This window comes from Chamaea fasciata, unplaced genomic scaffold, assembly GCF_029207755.1.
Source record: "Chamaea fasciata isolate MVZ Bird 193981 ecotype frontalis unplaced genomic scaffold, bChaFas1.0.hap1 SCAF_4, whole genome shotgun sequence".
Lineage (NCBI taxonomy): Eukaryota > Metazoa > Chordata > Aves > Passeriformes > Sylviidae > Chamaea > Chamaea fasciata.
The window spans coordinates 52166673-52189236 of record NW_027094089.1 but is presented as its reverse complement, the minus strand read 5'-3'; the positions used below and the strand labels follow the sequence as shown (position 1 = coordinate 52189236).

Below are 22564 nucleotides of genomic sequence, written 5' to 3'. Positions count from 1 at the left end.
AGTATTGGCTGATAGTCGAAAGCGCCTTTTGAACAGCTAAAACAGTTTCACATGCTTAAGCCATGGCTTTAGGGATCTTTCTTTCTTAGAAGCAACACCAAAAATGCAGCCAACTGCAAAATCCCACCATCCTAGCTGAAAGTCCCACTTTGGTTTTCATAAGTGACGGCTGCTCTGGCTGACCAAAAGTAAAACGCATAAATTTATAAATTTATTCACAGCGAATGGAGGAATTTCTTTCTTTTTTGCAACATCTGTGAATGATCAGCATCAGGATTCTGTCTGATTGCTGGATAGCTAGCAAATCCAAGTTGGAATATCTGTGCATCAGATATGCATCATTGCTGATCCATCTGCAAAAGACATCAGATGTCAATTGATTGATTTGAGCTTGATAGGGCTAGATAACCAAGCAGTAGGAAAAGAGAAACTACATGGCACAGTGAGAGTTTTTCCCCCTGCCCCTCCTTCTTTTCAGCTCTATGTAGTTCCACTGTTTATGCTTTTGCAGTTGTTTTTCTTACATGGTGCAGTTATTGGGTTGAATATGGATAGGAGAATGAAAGCCCACATCTCAAAAATGTGGGAACGCATCTGTCCTTGGCAAAACTAACTTTACCTGTGACTGCCATCACCAAAACCATAAATGAATTTTATCACAAAATTTTCCAGAAACTGCTTTGGGATCTCAGTGGGAATACTGAGGGTGGCATTCAGGTTCTGTAACAGGAATTTTAATATTTTTTGGTGTCTCCTCTTTCAGTTTTTAAATCATATTTATTCAAATGTTGTGACAGTAGAGATTTTTATTTGAAGGTGAAGTCTTGTTTCCTGTCTTCTTAATCACTGATTGCATTTACACTGGTCACCACCATTCTTCATTGATTCATGCTGCCCACTTCCTATTGCACATAAACGTAGTTATTGCTCTTCTGTCTGCTTCTTTATTGACTTCTGGAAGTGCGGACATGCATGATGATGATTAATAAGACTCTCATTTTTAGTTTTTTAATGTGGCGTGCAAGGGGATGTGACCTGGCTTATGACTGTGTATCTGTTGCAGCAACTACAGTATCCCTCAGTGCCACAAATCAGCCTAGACATGGGGCTTGTATTGTCCTTCCAGCAATTAGTGAATTAGCAATTATTACTTGAGTAGCAGGTCTCCAAACAGTGCCTGAGAGTAGAAAATGAAAATCTGTCTCACCCAGCCCTACACTGCAATCATCATGGGAAGCGATAGCAGCGTGTCGCTGTAAGGTTTTCAGGCAGATGTGACCACTCAGACATGATAAAGGCAACAAGTACAAAGTTAGAAAGTAACACCTTTACACAGGCATCCTTCTGATTCTAACTCCTGTTGATGTGCCACATCTAGATAGCCAGAAAGCAAATCCTCTGCTGAGATCATGTCGTGCTCCAGTTTTTTATGCTGCTCTGGGAGCAATGAGTGTAGAGTGTTTCTGTGCAGGCAGTACTGTTAAAACCCTGTTTCTGAAACAGGGAGAGATGAAGGCTTGCTTTAGCAGCCCTGTGGGACTCTGACTATTATAGCTGACAGACGGTATCCTGCCACACAGTTTAAAATCACAGCCATCAGCCAGCCTGTTAAATGATCTTCCCTCTGCAATTCAAGGGTAACTTGTTAGCACAGTACTTCAAACTTCCCAGTATGACTGTGATGTCTGGGTAAGTGCTTTGGAGACTTTGTATTTTGTTCCTGGTAGGAACAGAGCAGTCACTAAACAGCTGGCTAGCCTAGCAGATGAATCCCCTCTTCTGTAGGCATCCCCTGTGTGAGATTACAGCTGTCTACATGAGAAAGGAAATCTCCTTGAAGGCTGTGGCTCACGTATTATGCATGAGCTATTTTATTTGTATTGTGCCATCTGGAGGAAAGGTCTTTCTGCATCAAAAGAAACCAGCAGAAAATCAGAAATTAGGAGAAAAGTGTGGATCTCATAACTGTGTATAAATACCTGATGAAAGTGTGCAAATATGTTTGAGCTAGTTTCTTTTCAGTGATGCCAAGTAATGGGACCAGAGGCAATGGGCACAAATTGAAAGACAAAGGTTTTCTCTGAACACCAGGAAACATTTTTATACTGTGAGGATGACCAAGCAATGGTGCAGAATGGCCAGAAATGTGGTAGATCTCTGTCCTTGGAGATACTCAAAAGTCATCTGGACTCAGTCCTGGGCAACTGGCTCTAAGTGGCTTTGCTGGACCTTGGGAATGATTCTGTGACAGTGAGTGAGTGTACCTCTTCAGACCGGTCTAATGTGAGCATGGTCTTCACCCAGGTAATGGGAGTCCACCAGCTCAGTGGCACATGGCAGTGAAATGCCTTAGTTGTTAATAGCTTCCTCTTGGGCAGCTTCTCTCTGTTGTAGAAACAGAAGTACATTAACAAGGACACACATTTCACAGCCATGGGAAAATGAGGCCCTGGAAAGTTGATATGGGGTCGTTTAGGTGTAAGACAGTTCCAGAGGCCAATGCACTAGGCAATACCACTTAGTGTGTGTGAGTTGGTTAAACAATGTTGTCCTAGGGAATAAAAGAAGCAGCGCATTCCAGCTTTTTCTCCCACAAAAATTCTGTGACACTCCCTTTTGCTTCTGTCCTTTATGCCTGGGAGCAATTTAACTGATAACTGGCAAAACTGAGATTGCTGCAAGCGTGCCCTGCTCATATCTAATAAATCACATAAAAGTAGAAGAGGAACAGTACTGGAAATGTCTCTGAATAATCAGCAGATGAAAAACCTTTTACAATCTACTAAACTTGAAATGCAGGCAAAGATTTGGCCAGTTTTGTTTCAGAACTAAGTAATTCTGCAGTATAAATTCAATTAAAAACCAGAAAGAACATTTCTCTTCCACTGTGAGGGGGTAATATGCTCCAGATGCTTGCAGATTGTTGGCAACAAGCAGCAGCATGATGGACTGGATGGATTTTGAAATTATGCCTCTAACCGATCTAAAAAAAAAAATAGTGATAGAATGTTCAGCAACTGGCTGGGTGGAAATAACAAATGGAATGCTGTAACCTAGATCTCAGAGATACCTCTTACTGTGCTTCATTTGGGGCAATTTTCAGAGACAAGACCCAAAACCAGCCCTAGTGTTGAGTAATCTATTCTCTCAAGGTGCTGGTGGATATACAGAAAATTTTCCAGTGACTATCTGGTCTAAGACCTAAACCATGGTTCTGAGCATACAGCACTGGAAATACAGAAGAGCAATTTCTGCTGAGATAGTTTGCTGCCTGTGGAAATCAGTCTTGACCCTGAGAGCTTTAGGGAATCTTTGCCACAGCAATAATCTTCTCTCGAGGAAGAACACAGGAACTGGGAAAAACATTGCTGAGCATTTAAGACATTAAATTTCTGAAGCTGATACAAAAGGGAATTTTGTTTCAGAGCAACAGCTATGTGAGATATCAATGCCATTTTGCAGGAGTTTCACCATTCTGATGTTACAGCAGAGTTAGTTTGGAATTCTGGTGCCAGGATCAACCTAGCCTTGTGCATAATCGGTGGCATAGTAAGACCCCGAGATTCTATATTCTCACTGGTATTTACTTACAGAGTACCTTTAAGAGAACTGTGTCCAGAGTTAGCAGAGGATTTGTGGCTAGAAGACAAGCGAGTATGCACATGGATCAGTGTGGTGACTTCGAAGAAAAGCCTTCTTACTGCTCAGCAGACTACCGAAGCATGGATGTCCCATTTCTCCAATGGCTTCTGTGGCAATTGATTTCTGCTGAACTTACCTGTGCTATTCACACTTGCAAAGGTGCAGCCACAGTTTTTTGTGAGATTTAAAATTTTTTTGTTCTATAGTTATTGCATGTAACTATATGTTAGAGTTATATAGTTACATAATCAGCCATTTTTTCTATTAAAGATGTCATTTCTAAACTCTTGGTTTTGCTTACACCAGCACTAGATGATGATCATGACAGTAGTGGCTGCCACAGATCTATCAAGATGCTTGACTACAATGCTTCATTTTGGGAAACTTTTCATCCTCACTCAGGATGGCTCCAGGACCCTGTCCCCCACAACAGGTGGTGAACACACCTTACAATCTGGCCCCGGCTGTATGGAGGGGGGAAGCTCTACCAGCCTTTGAACTAGCTTTGTTATCTCTGCACCACACTACTTTTTTATTTGAGATTCATCCCACTGTCTATCAAGGACCTTTGATGCCTGTATACTTCCAAGCAAACTTGAACACCTGGCTGTCACACGGCATTCCTCAACTTTTCTGAAAACATAAGCTGTAAAAATATGATCCATTCTTTCACAAGGTGTCTTCTATTGGTTAGAGTGAGGTGACCAATCCCAAAAGCTGGTTAGACTCTTTTGACACAGCAGGCAGTTTGCAAGTATGAATTCTCCCAGATTTTCACTATATGAAACAAGATCTACCTATGGAGGTGAGAACAGACAGGCAAGAGAAATTGTGAAAATGTTTCTGGAGGCCAGGCCCTGTTCTGGGGTGACAAGCACTGCCTTAAAATCAGACGGCAAGGGGAAAACCCAGACTAAGTCTCCATCCCGCACTTGCAAATCTTCTTGAAGGGAACCAGAGAGAGCAGTCCTGTGGAAATCTGCTGGAGTCTGTCCTCTTGGATGGTGCTGGGGAGCAAAAAGGTTGCATTAAAGCCAGAAGGATTTGAATCCCAGGCAAGAAGTGACAAGGTTTCATTGTGTCCCCCTGGAGTGATGGGGAGAATCCCAGGAAGTGGGGCATAAATTACCTGGCTTCCTCTACTGGATTCTAGCCAAGAATTTAAAACCCTTGTTTGTGTAGGAGAGGTCCTGCAGTGCTTTTAGTGTCTGTAAGGGCTCCCACATTGCTACTGTCTCATGCAAATGTGCTGAAAGAGCACTTCTGAGCAAGTGTCATGAATCAACACTGGCCCAGGCTCCCCAGGAAAAAAATAGTCAGTCCTCCAGTCCTTACTGGGGTCTCTCTGTAATTTGTGAATGCCTGGAGGGATACTTCTTAAGGAAGTGCAATCTCCTCTTTCGTTTAGGGTTACAGCCTAAAGGCCATTTTTAGAACTACACAGGGACATGTCCTGTGCCAGCACAGGAAGAACGTGTCCTGGCACACGGCACCTCATCATGGTCTCCACTATAAGCATATTATGATCAGCTGGAAAGAGTTTTCTTGCAGGATGACATTTTGCACAGCCACAGAGGTCTATTCTTTAAGTGATGATGATTTTTTAAAGTGATTATCTTGGGTGGAAAGGCTGACTTGATGAGAGCTTACTGTAAGGAAAAATCCCTTTCATATATGATTGATGCTCTGGTAACCACTTCCATTTAGTCAGCCTGCAGCTAAGCCCTATCAGCGCATAGTCACTTCAGAGGGTCCCCATGCCTGGGACTAGTGATTTTGCTGTGTGTGCAAGGGACTGAGCCCAAAATCACAAGCCCTGCCAAGTCTGAGGTGCCATTTTGGCAGCAGCGCCAAACAGAATGGAGGAGCAAGAGGTTTGGAAAAAGAAATCCCAGAGCTAGCAGAGAACCTTGAGGATGTGCTAAGTGCAAACAGGCAGAAAACTACTCCTTTTCTAGACAGGGCCAGGAGAACAATCTTGTGGGTGATACAAAAGATAAAAAGGCAATGCAAAAACTGGAGGAGCAGCAGATGCAGGAAGGCTGCTGAGCTGGTGTGCAGAGGGTTCAGGGGGTAAAAGAGTTGGTGAACAAAGCCAAGCTCTGGCACCACAGGTTTTGTGACATGCAGAAGAATTCTTGTGCCCTAGTCCCAAAATACAGAATGAGTATGTTGACCTCTTTCCTCTTTCATCACCAGAGGAAATAGAGATTCTACGAGAATGCATTTGTCTGAATTCTCATCCAGCAAAAGCCAAATGCAAGCTGGAGTAGGGAACCATCCAAGCTAGTTTCCTACTCCAGCCTGTATATAGCTTTCAGAGGCCCAGCCTAGCAATAATGAAAAATTTGTTCAGTTTTAACAATTAATTCACTGTCAAACATTTGGAGAAATAACACAACCTCTTCCTCTGTTAACTTCCTCATCTAACTGTTCTTCTGACTAGTCAATGACCAGGATAGATCCTACAAGACTTGGTGGTCATTCGACAAATCTTTAATAAACTTTTAGGCAGGAAATTCTATTATCTTTGATACTACTTCTCCTCCAAATTTTCATATCTTTAGAACACAGTCTCTGTACTGTTGATATTAAAACATTTTCTGTCCACTTGAGTTGTATGACTGCCACTCCATCTCATTGCTGCATCTGTGCAGAGACAGACTGATTATTCTTGATTCTCAGATACTGATTATTCTTGATTTATTGTCCTATTGCTTGGTAATAGAAGGAGGCACAAACAATAAGACAGCAGAGGAAAGAAACATTCTTTAACTGGATTTAGAAATGTTAAATAGGACCAGGAAGTTAGAATCTAGAAAAAAATAGTGCCTCCCTTATTTCTTGTAGTAAAACCAGTAAAGATTGTTTCCTACGCCAAACCTAGATGATTTTATTTGAGCATATGGTCCTCTTGACTTTTTTGCAGAGCTGCAAGAGCTGGTTTGTGATGGCACTAGATCTTGGTACCAGTCTGCACTCTTTGTGTGATGTCTAGACATTGCCCTGCTATTGGGCTGTGATGTTGGCAGCTATTGTGCAGAAGAATCCCCAGGCAGATGGTTCATAATGTCTAAGAGACACCGAGGCCTGAAGCCTTCCACAGTGGGGAGAATCTCAGGAAGATGGATAAGGGGAAAGACAGCGTTCTAGGAAAAGTTTGGTGCTATGCTCTAGGATGAATCCACAGAAATCATAATGCCATCTTCTGGGCCTAATGTCTTTATGGATCAGAAGAGGAGAAAGCAAACAACAATACATCCCAAATCCCTTTATCTGCAGAGAAAGAAGACTGGAGTCAATGTTGAGTGCTGTTCAAAACCCCATCTGCACAGTATCTTGTGCAGATACCATCTGTACATAGGTGTGCACTTGGGCTGCAATCCTGTGCAGTCTGGGCTGGGAAAGCAGCCCTGGTCCTTTGTGTGCAGATTCAAGAAAGGAGATGAGATGAGCCTATGAGCTTCTGTTACTGATAAAAACTGACCCTATGGCCTGGGGAGAATAAAAGTGTAGCAGGTAGCTTGACTACTTCTTAGGTGTGGAGATGAAATGGCCTGAGAGATTCACAGAAGTCCTGCTTTGGATCTTGCATTTTCTAGAGATGGCTTAAGTGTCCCTGTCTGTCTGAAGGAAGGCTACAGGGCTCATGAAATGTCGAAGGCAATTCTAGCAGATGCCTCTGAAGATTAAAAATTGAGGCTTTGGTTTAAAATAGTTGCAGATAGGGTAATTAAGTAGGAGTGCTGTCCACCACCGGAAGGCAAATAAACAGGGTGAAATAGCTTCAGTGCATGTGCCTGCGATCAGGGGAAGAATGAGTTGTCTTGCTAATGATTTGGCACATATGGCTCAGTACGAGGTCTTTAATCTTCGCATGGTGAAGAGATATGCTTAGGAAAGAGCTCCCTACAAACTTCCCTCCTTAATGTTTTTACGTGTACTCAGTATCAAACACACAGACCAATGGAGGGTTCCATTTCCTTTGATTGATTGGTGATGGTTTGGGTTTGTTTTCGGCACAACAAAGCATTGGACCAGATTGAAGCTTCAAGTGGAGATCTGATTCAGCTGTGGTACTGCCCATATGCTTCAAGTTAAGTATGGTTCCAAGAACCTTACATATTTGGGGGAACATGGTCCTGGTGCTTTCATGTCCCTGGCAACTCACTGACTTGAAAGACACCACAATGATGAAAAAAAAAATGTTTTAAGTCCTCCTAGTGGGTGCAGAGGAGGTAATTTGGCCTGTTTATTTGCACATCTTTAACATAGGATTTAGGGAGTAATCCTGTGGTCACTGAAATCCTGGACAGAGCTGTCAGTGGAGAGAGTGCAAATCAGATCCAAACTGACTAAGAAAGTTACACAACATTTCCAGCACAAATGTTCACAGTGCCTGATAAGGTTTGGACAGTGTTTCAGCTCTTCAAGATCACCTGCTTGGCAAAATGAAGAGCAACAGCTGTGACTAAAGGCAATTATTAGTCACCTCTCCAAAAAATGCTGTTTCAGCAAATAAATTCAACATTTAGAACTGTCAAGCTAGAGTTGTGCCATTTTTTGGAATAAGTAGAAAGCACATTTATTGCCTCTTTTAAATTTATCTTCTTTAATCCTGATGAAGAAGTGTAGGCATTTTCTTCAGTATTTAGATGAGAGGAAGAAAATTCCCAGTTGACAGAAACCAAAGCAAGTGCTGCCTGAACGAAAATTACCCATGAAAATAGAGCTAGAATAAAAACTTAATTTCAGCTCTGCTCCACTTGATGGCCTGACAAGAAACAAGAATCTTAATCACTGACAGGCTCATATACAGCTATGTGGTCTCTTGAGAGAGCTCAAAGCTAATCCAGAATTGCATGAAACTTCCTCAGTACACTGTTTCTTTAATTTTCCTGGGACATTTTACAGTTAGTGAAGCAAACTGTCTATGTAACTTTTCATAAGATCTGAGCTTTAAATGCCTTGAGGCAGGGATGGCCATTAGCTGTGCAAGTCTGTATTTGAAATAACCCAGCAGGATAAGCTGCCGAGCAAGGACACTTTCAGCGGCTTTTCAGAAGGCAGGTTTGAAAGGGTTGGAAAATGCATGGCAATTCTGTGGTGCCACAAATGACTGATCTGACCTTTACCACCCCAAAGAAAAATTCCACCCCACTGAAGTCAGTATCCTGAAAAACACCATAAATGGTTTCCCTTGTGCTGGAGCTTCACTCCGATGATGCACACTGTGGCTCTGTTACTGCCTCAGTAAATGCAAGCAGTGTTCATAATGTATTTATCCGGTTTATTAAAAAAAAAAAAAGAAGAAAAAGAAAAGAAAAGAAAAAGGCACCTTACATACTGTTAAGACAACATTTTGTAACAGGTTACTGTTGCTTACATATTGTCCTCAACTCTCACATGCTTCCTCATGTTTTTTAGAGCAAGTTACAAAACCAGGAGAAAGTAAGTGTTATCTCTTGGAAAATTCCTCTCTACTTTGTGGAAAATCCTTAATTGCAGTTGCAAAAAAATGAGGATAGCTCTTCTCTCTCAAAGACATCCTGAAAAAAACCCAAAAAGCTACTTTAATGAATAAACTGAATTCAATGCATATCTAAGTGACTTAAATTCCCTTCAGTTGTTCCATAGCAAAGCTGTCCTGATATTTCCTAGAAGACATCAGAAATATACCTATGTAAACTAAAGATTTTACAAATTTTGGAGCTTTCCTGAGGGGTCCAGTCTTTCCAGCTGCTTCCCAGATGGATGCTTATGTGCACAGGACTAGGGTTCACCCGAGTTTTCAAGACTCCTTTCTCCTGCATCTTTCCTCCAGCCTAGGGAAGGGCTTGAGAAGGGAGTGCAAAGAGAAGAGGGACTGTTGCATCCTTCCTTTCCAAGGCCTAAGCCACTGCTTTTCTGACAGTAAGGCTGAGGGTTATATATAGGCTAGCAGTGGGGCTCCAGTTCCCCCACAGAGAGAGGGACTAAACCCCTATTTACTGAATTAAATAAAATTATGCATTGATCATGTTAATTTTTTCCAATCCTTTGCATTTTTTCCTTCCAACATTATGAACTACTAACTTACTAACTCTTACTTCTTTTTACTATTTTGCTTGCATTTTATTCTCAACTTTTAAATAGTTTGGGTTTTGATTTCACTCTTATAAAAATACTTTCAGATTGGGGAAAGCAGTTTGTAAACTGTTGTTTGACTCCTTCAAGTCTGGCTTCAAACGATCCTTTCTTTTATTTCAAAAGTGCTCAGGCCTAGCACAATTCAGAGCTCCCTGTTACGGTCATGTACCTTCACTTCACCTCCTTTCAATGTCAAAGAGATTTATTTTTGTTTCACTTTCTCTCTCCAATCAAATTGACATTACTATTATTAAGACATATTTGGAGAACAGAATTCCACTCTTTTCGGTTTATTTTTGGCTTTTGGCTAACTGTGCTTGATAATTACATGTAACCACTTCACTTTGTAATATATTCCCCATACTTCCCTTCCAGCTGACCTGACACTTTCATACAGTAACATACTGCAAAATCCACTAACCCTTTTTCATCTGGAGACATAACTGGGACTCTGTGTTCATGAATCTTTGAAGCCCACATCAATCCTTCTATGCAAACTTCTTTTCAAACACAGACAGAGTATTTTTTCTCAACTTGATGAAAAAACCTCCTTTGCTCCTAAGGTGCTTTATGATATGTGTTTCATAATTTTAAATGGTAAGAAATACTCATACTTAAAAATCATGGTCTTTAAAATCATGTTCAGCAGAGGGTGAATCAGAGCTGACCTGCCTGTTAATGGACAGTGAATATAATTCTGTCCTGAACTCTGTGCAAACCTATTTTGTGGCAGCCTCTCTCACTCAAGGTTTACTATGTTTGGCTGTATGAGGTGGCTTTCTTTCCTGCTGCAGGTTAATGTTAGGTAACAAGGGTACATACATAACCTGGAGGTCTCTCAGGCATGTGTGTGCTGTGTGGCATGCACACATGGATGCATGCCATCTCAATTAGCACGTGCAGGAGTTTTGGACTGTGGTGCTCTGCAGATCTGTCACCAGTAACACCCGCTTGAGGAGACTTGTGCCTCTGACAGCCTCTCAGCCATTTCCACATAAATGCTCTTATGGCCTGGGAAACTAATTGAAGTTAAGCATCAGCTGATGTACAAAAATCAACATCAGCAACAAAAAACACCAACCAAACAAAAAAAAATAGAAAAAAAACCCCAACCCCCCCCCCAAAAAAACCCACAACCCCCCACAAGTCCTGCCCCCACCTCCCCCCAAAAAAAACCCCCCCAAAACCCCAACTAAACCAAATGAAACAAAAGATGCAGCCGCTGTTTGCACACAGCCCAGGTCACCTCTTGGCCCCACCTGAAGGCATACCTAAAGCTTGGGATGTGAGTGTGAGCAACTGTTTGTGCATGACAGCTGCTTCTCCTAGCTGCTCAAATTGTGCTGCTGTAAGGGACACAGCTCATTCAGTTACCTTGAATTAAGTACTAGCTAGTGACAACTCAGGCCACAGACTCTCCGTGGTCTAAGGCCCTGATCCAGAAAAGCACTTAAGTGCATGCCTGTTTACCCTTTCTGGACAATGTTCACAAGCACATGCTTAGATTTATGGACATTTTGAAGTCCTACTGAAATAATTTTGGAATTTGTTTATCCCAATTATTTTGGGAAAATAAATCCTGGCCATGCTACACACAGAAATTTATTAAATAAAAATGTTGAGTTTATCTCTTAGGTTTCTGCTAATGGAGTTAAGGGTGTAGCTTTCTACTGAAATGTTGCAGTGCAAGTAAAAATTACTTTGGAAGTCTCTTTAAGACACTGTCTTTGTCTTTTCTTGTTCCCTATTTTTCATTAGCAATTTGGCACAAAGAATGCATTTCCCACCAGTTCAAAAATAAGGTCAAGCAGCATGTTAATCTGCATTACCTGTAGGCCTATGGGCTGTATTTCAGACAGCACTGTTACATATTTTGCTACTTTAAAACAGAAAGCAAACCAAATAGTCACACAGAAGGCACCTAATCAGTCTGCCAGCGCCGCTCTCTGCCATGAAAAATTGATTCTTATTTCTATAGATTGCTCAGGGTATTGTATGAATGCTATCTGGCTTTCATGCCCGGACATACACATGACCAAATGTGTGCCTGGCTTACAGCATTCCAGGGCAAAGGAAATGTTATGTTTTATACCGGGCTGGTAAGAGTGGTGTTCAGAAAAGTTGCTTGACTATCTGTGACTGGTGGGAAAACTCACTATTTGAAGCTCCAGTGTTGAATCAGAGTTCTTTTTTGGGGGCAGATTAAGAAAGAGGTACCATCTGCACTTCTTGCTCTGATTATTACAGGAGTACCTGAATGGCTGGGAAAATGCTAATAGTATTTACCCCTACTATTAAAAAAGTTTGGGACAACAAATACTATTCATTACATAAATTCCATATAATTGGTCATATAATGCTCTTTGCTCTAAATGGTTGGCATGAGCTAACAAAAGAAGATGCACTTCATGTATTACTCTGGCATAATTCTTATCAAAATCCACAAGATTCAGATACACAGTAATGTGCATAAAAGAAGGGGAAAACAATGAAGGGTTTTGGGTCTGCCTACTCTCTTCTGGAGGCAGCTAATTTGTGCCAAAAAAACCAGACAAAAGTAAAGAATGGCACCTTTTCCTTCTTTGAGCTGATGGAAAGTTTGCCATGGACTCTGAACCAGAATTTAACCTTGGGACAGATACCTGTTTCTCTGGAGTAGAAAAAGATGAATTTAGAAGGACAAATATGAGAAAGCTAAAGAGACAGTGACTACCTGAGTCTGCAAACAGCCAGACATGCTTCTCTTGTGTTACTTTGTGCATATTATTTTCACATACACAGGTTTGAAGGAATGGTCCACATTAATAAAGAAATTACACTGCTCTTTTAAGACCATCTTTGTTCATTCTGTGTACTAAGCCCAAGGGTAGGTCAGGACTACCAGCAATTTAAAGAAAAACAACCAACAAACACAAATTAGAAGAAACGTCCTTCAGCCCCCCAGGACAGTGAGCATTATGGTCACTACTAAGGTCGAAATTGTAAAATTACTATTACTGGAGAGTATATATGACTAATATATTATTATAATATATATTGCTAATATAATTAATATTTACTATATTAATAGATAACAGGCATTGTTATATATTAACATACTACGAAAAGGTGGGGAAAAATTAATCATAGAGAATGACCTGAATAAAAGCAACAGCTTATTCTTCTACATAAACAAAAAGATACTGCTTCGTAGAGTGGCATGCCTTTTACCTTTAATTTGACCTCGATTGTCTTTTTATTTAAGGCTTCGAGAGATTTTGGCTTTGTTGTTGGGAAATACTTGATTAAAACAAGTAGGATGGTGCAGGAAGAATTGTTCCATACAATAACGCCGTTACACCTTAGTGAGCCATAGATGGTTAGCATTTTAGCTTTAAAGGTTTACCCAGTTTAAGCATTAAAAATGCTAACAGTTCTCCTATATATCAATTATTTACACATGCCATAATAAAATTGTCAGGAGGAGATTATTGAATATTTTGAGAGCTATGAAAGCTTATTCCTATAATTTGCACTGGACTAAAACCTGGTGCATTTCTGGCTTTTCTCAATATTTTTAAGAATGTGCTTAACAGCAAGATGTACTTCTGTGAAGATTTAAACCCTAGGCTCCTTGGCGGGAACAGATGAATTTGACTGTTAGAGACTGATACATTATTTTTGATCATATAAGGATCACACTTACAGCATAGTACTAATAATGCCAAGGTCATAGGTTCCATCTCTGTACAGACCGTTCGCTGAAGAGTTGGACTCAACGGTCCTCGTGGGTCCTTCTGAAACATTAATTTTGAAGAATTAAAGATTTTAGTTTAACCAGATATTGCTGAAGTAAGACAGATAGACTTCCCTTTTGATAAGCAGAAGCCGGATTTAAGGAACTGATAAATCATGAGGCCTGTCAACTTATGTTTGTGTATTCTGACTAATCAACAGGCTTCAAGAAGGACAATGAATTCATAAATCAAATACTCCTAGGAAAACAGGATTTAGTTGTCACACAACACTAAAAGGTTAAAAAGTCAAAGCAAAGAAGACTCACTTACTTCATCATTTTGAGACCCTGCCCCATAAAAAAGACCACCGACCCATTTCAAAGAACAAACCACACATGCTTAATAGCTTTTGGCTAATTACCATACGAAGCGGGGAATGCGATGTACTAAAGTCATGAATATACATTTGTGTTTTGGGTATTCAATACTTCTGTACATAAAAAGACCCTGTGATCGCCTGTAGGGGCGCGTGTGTTTGGGAGCTATCCTGCACGCTGCCCGGCGTCGTAATTAAACATACACTTTCTAATTTTAAACTGTTAGAGAGTCCTTTGTCCGTCATAGTTGGATATCGGCATTAGGGCGATATTCATATTTTTTTAATAATTCACTTCCAGCTCAGAATATTCGGTGATGCTGTGAACAGTGCCTGCGCAAAGCACACTGGAAGCACAACTTTGGAACGGCCGCCCATGGAACAAGGAGGAGTGAAAGTAATTCAAGAGGACGGACAATAAAAGAGCTTGTGAATAATCACAACCTTCCATTTTACATTCACTTAAGGACAGCAGCAGGAAGGGCAGAGTCACGGCGGGCGGGCCCAGGGCGAACAGAGCCGAGGTGCTACGCTCCCTGCGGGCCCGGGCGCAGCGGGCTCGCCGAGGGCTGCGGGACGAGGAGCGCGGCCACCCCAGCACCTCGGAGCCAGCAGAGGTCCTGGCGTGGCACTGCCCGGCTGCGACACCCCTCCGTGCCGCCCCACCGCCCGGCCCCTCTGCGACGGGCCCCGCGCCCTCCCCTTCCTCCCCCCGCCCCGCAGGGGACCTTTAAAGGAGGAGGGGGCAGCGTTTCGAGTGCTTAGCCGGGGTACGGGGCTGCTCCTGCGGGGGCTCCGGGATTGAGTCGGATGGCCGAAGCCAAAGACTAATAGGGAGGAGGAAGATAAAAAAAAGGCAAAAGAAGTTAAAAAAGGAAAAAAAAAAAAAAAAAAAAAAAAAAAAAAAAAAAAAAAAAAGGAAAGAAAGTAAAAGGGGAGCTGCGGAAGCAGGGGAAGGTGGGGAGACAAAACAGAAGCCGCAGGGGGACGCGGTCCGCAGGCTGCGCGCAGCGCGACGATGGTGCATCCCGGCGGGCTGTGCTGCCTGATGCTGCTGCTGCTTCTGCAGGGTTCCCTCCTCCTGCTGGCCACAGCCCGGCACGGCCGCGCCGCCGCCTGCCCGCTCCGCAGAAAGGTAAGCGCTGCGCGTGGTGCCCTCCTGCCTTGGGGTTCCTCCTGCCCGGGGTGCGCTGCCGCCTGCCCCGCCCCGCGGCGGGGGACGCGGGCCTGGTCCCCACGGGGTGCTGTGACGGGAAGGGACGACGGGCGAGACTGGCTGCGGCTCAGTCCCCTCTGACAGGCGGGCGCGGTGCGCCGAGCTCGGGCGGCAAGCGCTTGGCAGCGGTACCACGGCTTCCCGGGACTATGCGGCAGGGTGCTGGGACCGTGCGCCCATCCCAGGGTGCTGACGGAAGAGCTTGACGGGGGAGGAGGACCTCGGCATGAACGCCAGCAGGATCTTTAGCGTGCGGTGAGTATGACGAGCCGCGCTGCTCGCCAGAAGACACTGACTGGCTGGGAGTGACTTGCTGCCGCCACACCACGCTGGGATACCGCCTAGTCCCACTTCAGAACGCCGAGAGTGCTGGAACAGGTTCGGACCCGCAAATGGCCATTTGGCGTGAAAACACGGTTGCACGTTATGTGAGGTTTTGCTTCTTTAGGTCTCCAAAAGTCATCAGCTTGACTGCTGTAGCCAGGAGCAGCATGCATTGACTTAGCTCCAGAGAGTGGTTAGCACAGCAGAGCATCCCTGCTGCAAGTTAAGGGTGATGTTAAGGCCAGTGTGAAGCTTGTGTAGACAGTGTCTGTCATTTCTGTGAAAAATCAGAAAAAGTCGCTCTGAGATAAAAGTACCAAAAAACATGTAGGAAAAGCCTTCTTGAACTTTGTGTTAACAGGCCATCTGTGCTCTCTGTTGGCATCTACTTGGACCTCATGTGCTTCTGGGATATGTGTACCACCACTTCACCTTCCCTCCCAGCCAGGGTTAACTCCATCAGCACAGATCTTAAGGAAACTGGACGCCCTTAGAAGTGCAGACCTGCTGCACTGGGGAGGTGCTAAAACCACAGCAGGCTCACTGCAGGGCAGTTGTGAGAGTTTTGCAACTGAAGGTGGTCCGCTCTGTGACTTCACTCTGCTCTCTCACCTGCTCTTGCACCTACATGTAGCCCTTGTTCTTGGGGCCTTCCTGCCTCTGTGAGCGTGCTGGTTCCCCAGAATATCTTCCAGGATTTAGGGCATTATGGAATCAGCCATATACCAAGTTACTTTTGCTTTCTGGAGGTGTCTGCCTGAGCTTGAGTTAAACAGAGCCTTGTGGGATGGCGTCTTTACAATTTGCTTGGAACCAGTTTGTCAGCTGGATTTGTAGGTGGCCATAAAGCCAGGTCAAGCCTTTGGAGTGGGTGTCCCCTTTTCCTTGAGGGCATAAGGTGCAAAAGCCTGTGGGCTGGTATGAAACTACTGCAAGGAGCTAGTGAGAGCAAGGACAAAAAGAATAGCTCCTGGGCAGAGGTCGTACTTGCGGAAATGGATAACTTCACAGATTGGGTGGGATATGCAGGAAGTTTTTCTCAGGAACAATTGACTGGACTTCTGCCAGTTGCTAGCTAGACTGGAAGTGAATGTGTTAATGGTAGGTAATTACCTGCTGATTACTGTGCCATTAAAATGTGTGACCACCTGTAGTTCTGGAATAGGCTGTTTCCAAATGTCATTAGGACAGTGGTAATAACCACACTGTCTAGGAATGGCAGCGTCTGCCTTATTTACAAAGCTGGTGAGTTTATCCTTATGAATATTTACATGAACTCCTTAGGAAAAAAATACTGTCTTGTTCCTGCATCACCACGGATAGCTTTTTAATTTACTTTAATTTTTTATAGGATTCCTTTTCTTACCTCTCTTAGGTCTAACTGTCTTCCATTTGTCAGGTTGCCTCAGTCTCTGGCATGAAAGAAGTATGTGTGTTGTTGCCTGAAAAACTGCTATTTTAAGGAATGAACCTGTAGTACTTCTGAGGGCTTTCTCAACATGATTACAAATTATAGGTAAAGCAATAACCAATAATGTGCCTTATCATTCTCAAAAAAAAAGGACATTGAAAACAGTTAATTTAAAATAAAAGTATGCTGGAACCTTTTTGTGTTGTATTCCAGATACTAAGTAGTGTGGTCTGGTACTGCTTTCTTTTTGCTTAATATTGGAGTGTATTGGAGAAATCAAAACCCAGAAATCAGGGATTAATTGTGGAATGCTTGTAGTTGTAGTTGGTTACTGTTTTATGATGTGTTGTTCCTGATGGAGGACAAATTAACATATAGGGCTACTTTTTCTCATATATGCCCTTCAGCAAAGCAAGTAATCTGTCTGTTCTTAACCTGCGACTTTTTAGTTAAAAACTTCATTTTTAATTTCTGGCACTTTGGCTGTGTTCTTTCAGTGTATGTAGCCAGTGCAGTGTTTATCCCCAAGTGAGTTCTGCTTTAAGTCTTAAGCTGAGTTTGACAGTGTCAGTGATGCAGGTGGGCAAACGCTCAAGATAAGTACTATTAAAAATGTGGCTAGCATTTTTGTGTGCATTACCATAGTTGCATGGGCATGTAACGTGGTGAGTAAAATCTTTGCCTCAATTAGGTATAAAGGAACATGACAAGATAGTATGCCAGGATAGATAAGAGAGAGGGAGAAAGCCAAATAGGGAGGATTATAGGGCTGCCTGCCTGTGTGAAATAATTGCGTGCCATGTATTTTGGCTTCTGTAGCAAGCAAGAAAAATAAGGCATGAGAATACTGTGGATTGAGAAACAGTGCAGTTCTGACCTGAGGTTTGGAAGGTGTGTCTGAGGTCAAATGATGAATATTAGGGGTCCTGAAAGACAATGAAGCCACAGAGGGTTTAATTGATTGTCCATGTCCGGAGTTCCCATCCATTTCTTCATACTCTAGACCGCAGTTTTCCTTTCCCTCTGAGCCTTCATTCCCCACCTCACTACACCCTTCTGTCTTTTCTGTTCAGTTTTTTATACTCCCATGCTCTTCTCAATGTTTGAAGTGCTGTCACTAGATGAATTCTTTGCTCCTCCTGGTGTTTTTCTGAATTGTTTTCTGGATGTTTGCCAGTTTTACTCTTGTTAGTATGCCATTCAGCCCAATTTGAGCTCGTTCCTCTGAAAAAAAATTACACTTTCTCTGATTTTGTGTGGCACTTTTCTTGCAGAAGATTCACTGCTGCCTCACTTCAAGTGATGTATGATATCTGATGAACACAGTAGTATTTGTGTATTTGAAGACTACAAGTTGCATCCTATAATAGATCTATAAATTGTGCTGAAAAAGCAAGCTGTTGGTGCTAGTTAAAATGAACAAAATCAGAGGCTTGGGGTTTTTTCGTAAAAAAGAAGGAACTTCAGCTCCCAAGGAAATACCCTTGATGTGCACCTTGCTTTTCCAGAATTTTTGCAGTGGCTGACACCATTGTCCTGTCATGTTGGGGAAATGTTGTCTGTCCCTATGTGTCCCTATTGCGCCCCAGTAGACAGTGAGTTTGTCCTGTGTAGCCTTGGTTGAGAAGGAGGCTTTCCAAGTCTTGTGGTAGGGAGGGGATCCCACAAGTTCCAGTGCATTCTTTGTAACGGTGTCAGCTTTTTCACCTGAGGAGGTAAGGCAAAGGAGGAGGCACCATGCTGTGGTGCTGAGCATTCAGAAGTACCTTGATCTGATGATTCCTCTGACGTTTGTGTGGCAGCAAGCTGGGGACCTGTGTTCTCTTGTGAGACTGCCACTCTTTCCCCTTGCTCAGGGTTTTTCCCGTGATGAGCAGTGCATTGAGTACCACCTGTAAACTGTAGAGTGGAGACAGAAATATGTATCTGTGCATCTTGATTTATGCTGCTGGAACTGAAATTCCTCAAGCTGTACAGCCCAACTGCTGTAAGCCTCCAGGACAACCCTTTGACTGGAATTTGTTTTAAAGCACCTTTTTATTGTTGTTGTTGCAACAATTGTGTTAAAGAATTTTACTGCAAAGGAAAACTGGGCTCCAGCATTATTATCTACTGCATGCTCTCAGAGAAGTGAGGTGCCACAATGATGGTGTATGGTGTGATGCTGAACAAGCCACAGCACTGCTCCTGTGCTATTTCATGGCAACCTAGAGCACTGTTTAACAGCTTTCCTTTTATGGTATTGAGGTGAGATTATATCCTTGCTTTTCCCTCTCTGAAGCTACATTGAGATATGTGGGAGCTCCAGGAGGTGGGCAGGGAGATGGGAGTGCCTGAAGATACAGCAGGGGAAGACAGACCTGCTCGGGTGCACCAAGAGTTTTGCCTCTTCCCCACACGCACAGAGCAGTTAACTGGAGGCTATTTGCAGAGGTCCGGCACAGAGGCAGTGCAGTGCTGGCATTCCAGTCTCCACTTCAGAAGGAGATACCAAAAGAGTGCGAGGCACTAGCATGTCCGGAGCAGCTGTAGTGCCACCTTTTGGAGGGAGAGTGAGCTTTGTGAGCTCCCCATGTACCATCACTCGCTGGTGCCCAGAAACTGATTCTGCAGGGTCCAGGGGGTTTCCCATCAGTGGTGGGAAACTGAGGTTTCTCTGTCCTCTTATGCTGGCTCCAAGCTTTCTGTGAGGGAAGGTCTGAGTGGTGCTTAGGGTGATTTTTCCAGTTCATGACTACTTCTTTTGACATGCAAGTGCCAGCTAGAGTGCTCAGCTGCTTTGCTTGGTAATGTCAGGGTCTTGAGAACCGTGTGAAAATTTTTGCTGTCTCAGCCTGCTTTCCTTCTGCCTGTGATTTCACATGTTTCATGTTAACCCATGACACTGTGCTAGAGGCTCTTTAAGACTTCATGTACTCTGTGATGAGTGCCTGATGGCCTGTTTTATTTCTTCAGAGGTACCACTGGTAGCTGGCGGTAGTACTCTGCTTTTAGTATATGACTGTGAAAGTTGTGGGGATAAGCAGAGAAAAAAAAAAAAAAAAGAGTATAATGGCAAAAGCCTTTTTGGCGGGGCTGTGTGTCCAGAGCAGTGCTAATGATCATGTCAAGTCTCGTACCAGTCATCTGGACTTGAGCCTTCTTTCTGGATTTATTGAGGAGCTAAAATATGGCTGTTGACCACTTGTTCCGTACAATTCCTTGCAGTCGTAGCTGGTTTTTTGTACTCCCACATACATGATCAGACTTGTGTGAAGAGGAGTGCTGACCTCCTAACCTCATGCTTATCCCAGGTCCCTCCTCTGTCTTTATACTTGTAATAGAAAGCAGCACTTCTGGTCCTTGCTCCTTGCTGCCTCACCACTGCTTCCAGTTCATGTGTCACTGCAGTGGCATGCCCTCTCTTTTCCCCTTCTGACTAATGTCGGGGGAGAACCCTGTCTCATTTTCCCTCTTGTTTTACTTAGCGTACTCATTCTCTTGTATTCTTTCCAGGTCTATGTTAGATTCTTATTCACCTGTTGCCTTGTATCTTTTGTACCCCCTGATGCTCTTTGTGTTTGTTGTCCCTTCTTCTTACGGTCTTCAGGAGAGTTTTTGTGCTCTGTAAATTCAGGTGTGCATTCCAGGACTGTCCTATAGCATTTCGAGTTGTAGAATGATGTTGATATGCTGCAGAACAGTTTGAAGAGCCCTTTGGAATATATTTGGTTTGTACTGTGCTCTTGGGCACATAGTGCAGTTCTTGGGGCTGCTCTGTGCAGCTCAAGGAGTTGGACTTCAGTGATCCCTGTGTGTCCCTTTCCACTCAGGATATTCTATATTCTATAGTCCACGCAGGTGAAGTGGACTGGTGGTAGCACTTTGCTGAAGTGCTGCCTGGTCTGTGGGCTGGTTTTTATATACAGAGCTGCTGGAGAAGGTTGTCTGGGATGAGCCATTGCAGAGCAGTCTTTAAGATCAACCTTTCTGACCCTGAGTCTTTAGTGTCAAAAATTTATAGGCAATGTGCTTCCAGTAAATTCCTCCAAGCAGCCTGTTCTGCTTTTGGCAGTCAGGAAGGCTTCTTAGATCAGCATGCATGCACAGTTAGCCCCAGTGCTGGAGGTTAGAGTTGTCTGTTTGCTCAAGACTGACCAGATGTTTGAGTGCATCTGGAAGCCTGTTCTCTTACTTAGACATGCAGAGGGTACCTCTTCCTGTCTGTGCAGACAGACACCACTTGTGTCCGCTGTTCCAGTAAGTACTGCTACACCAGTAGGGTGCTGTGGGTGATAAAGCTGTGCCTGCTTCTGGTGTAAAGTGTGTTGGAAGGATTCAAGCAGGATCCATGTTGTCCCATGTGCTCTTCTCTGCCATGGGAAGACTACAACCCTGTATTGAGATATCTCAGGTGATGCTGTGAGGTGTATTTTCCAGCATAACAAAATTAAATCTGATTCTGACATTCCTAAACTAATTTTTTAAAACAGATGCTTTTTTAATTCCTCTGTGTTTACAAGTGTATACCCTGAAACCACGGGCCAAGTTTGGCCTGTAGAAAAATCTTTTAACTTGTTTTCCAAGGTATTGCACACTCTTCTCTGCTACTCAAAAAAGAGTACTTGGCTGTGAGGGGTCTTTACTGGGTGTCTGTCTGCCATGTACAAAACTTTATTTCTGCCTGCTTCAGCAAGTCTGCCCGCCAGCTGTGTTTTGTGTTACTCCTTTTTGCAGTGTCTTGCTGTTGTGGTATAACCCCAGCTGTCAACCAAGCACTTCACTCATTAAATTCCCATTCCATGTCAGAGAGGTTGCAAGAGAGCACTGGAAGGGTAAAAGTGTTGGGTTCAGATAATGACAACTTAGTAGCTAAAGCAAAAGTCATGCACACAAACAAAGCAAAAAAGGAACTGACGCTTCCCGGGGCAGGCAGGCGTTCAGCCATCCCCAGGAAAGCAGGCTCCATCACGTATAGCAGTGATCTGAGAAGACAAATCCCATCAAGTCCCTTCTCATCTCCCCCCACCCTCCCAGGCTTTTTGTGCTGAGCATGATGTCAAAGCTATGGAATATTGCTTTGGTCAATTAGGGTCAGCTGTCCTGGATATATCCCCTCCCAATACCTTGTGCACCTTCAGCATGCGTGCTTGCATACATGAGCACTCCTCATACGACAGGGAGAAAAGGCCTTGGCTCTGTGCAAGCACTGCTCAGCAATAACAAAAACATCTCTGTATTGTCAGCACTCTTTTCAGCACAAATTCAACACTGAGCCCCATACCAGCCACTGTGAAGAAACTTCACCCCAACCAAAATAAGCATACTCAAAGTGGGAAGTTCACCCATGATGCTGCACCACCTTCTGACTGTCACAGCAGTTTCTTTGATGAAAAGTGCACTGCTGTGCTGAAGTGAAAGGTGAAAGTGATAGAAATCCTGCTGTTCTGCTTTGCTTTAGCAAAGTGATGCCAATTTTTGACTTGATGAAACGCAGAAGTTGTGTAAGTGTTGTGCTTGAATCATTGTGTGCTAGGGCTGTGCTCTGCTGCTGCTGTTGTAGATGTCCAGATGATGTATCAGGTGATATTACTGTTAAGAAGACGCAGTGTTACCTTTCAGGAGGAGAAAGCCCAAGTCAATATTTGTATGTTTTTATTTAATGAAAATGGAATTTTTGCCTCAGAACCTGAGAAAAACAATGGTCAAAGAGGACTTTATGTGAGCAGAGTCACTTTCAGAAAAGTCCATGCTGGCAAGCTGCTGAGCCA

At 43.3% G+C, this 22564-nt stretch overlaps 1 protein-coding gene across 5 annotated transcripts in view; it reads left to right on the top strand.

The window, feature by feature from the left end:
* Nucleotides 1–22564, top strand: part of TRABD2A (TraB domain containing 2A) — a 154160-nt gene that overhangs the window by 2751 nt on the left and 128845 nt on the right. For 4 of the 5 annotated variants that reach the window (XR_010720513.1, XM_066181556.1, XM_066181554.1 and 1 more), the window contains exon 2: nt 14165–14998. Coding sequence is in view for 4 of the 5 variants with exons in the window: in XM_066181556.1 (XP_066037653.1) it covers nt 14882–14998 (117 nt within the window). In the remaining variant the exon portion in view is untranslated. Of the gene's footprint in view, nt 1–14164; nt 14999–16037; nt 16649–22564 lie in introns of those variants that run through there. The other variant, XM_066181555.1, reaches the window with a different exon arrangement.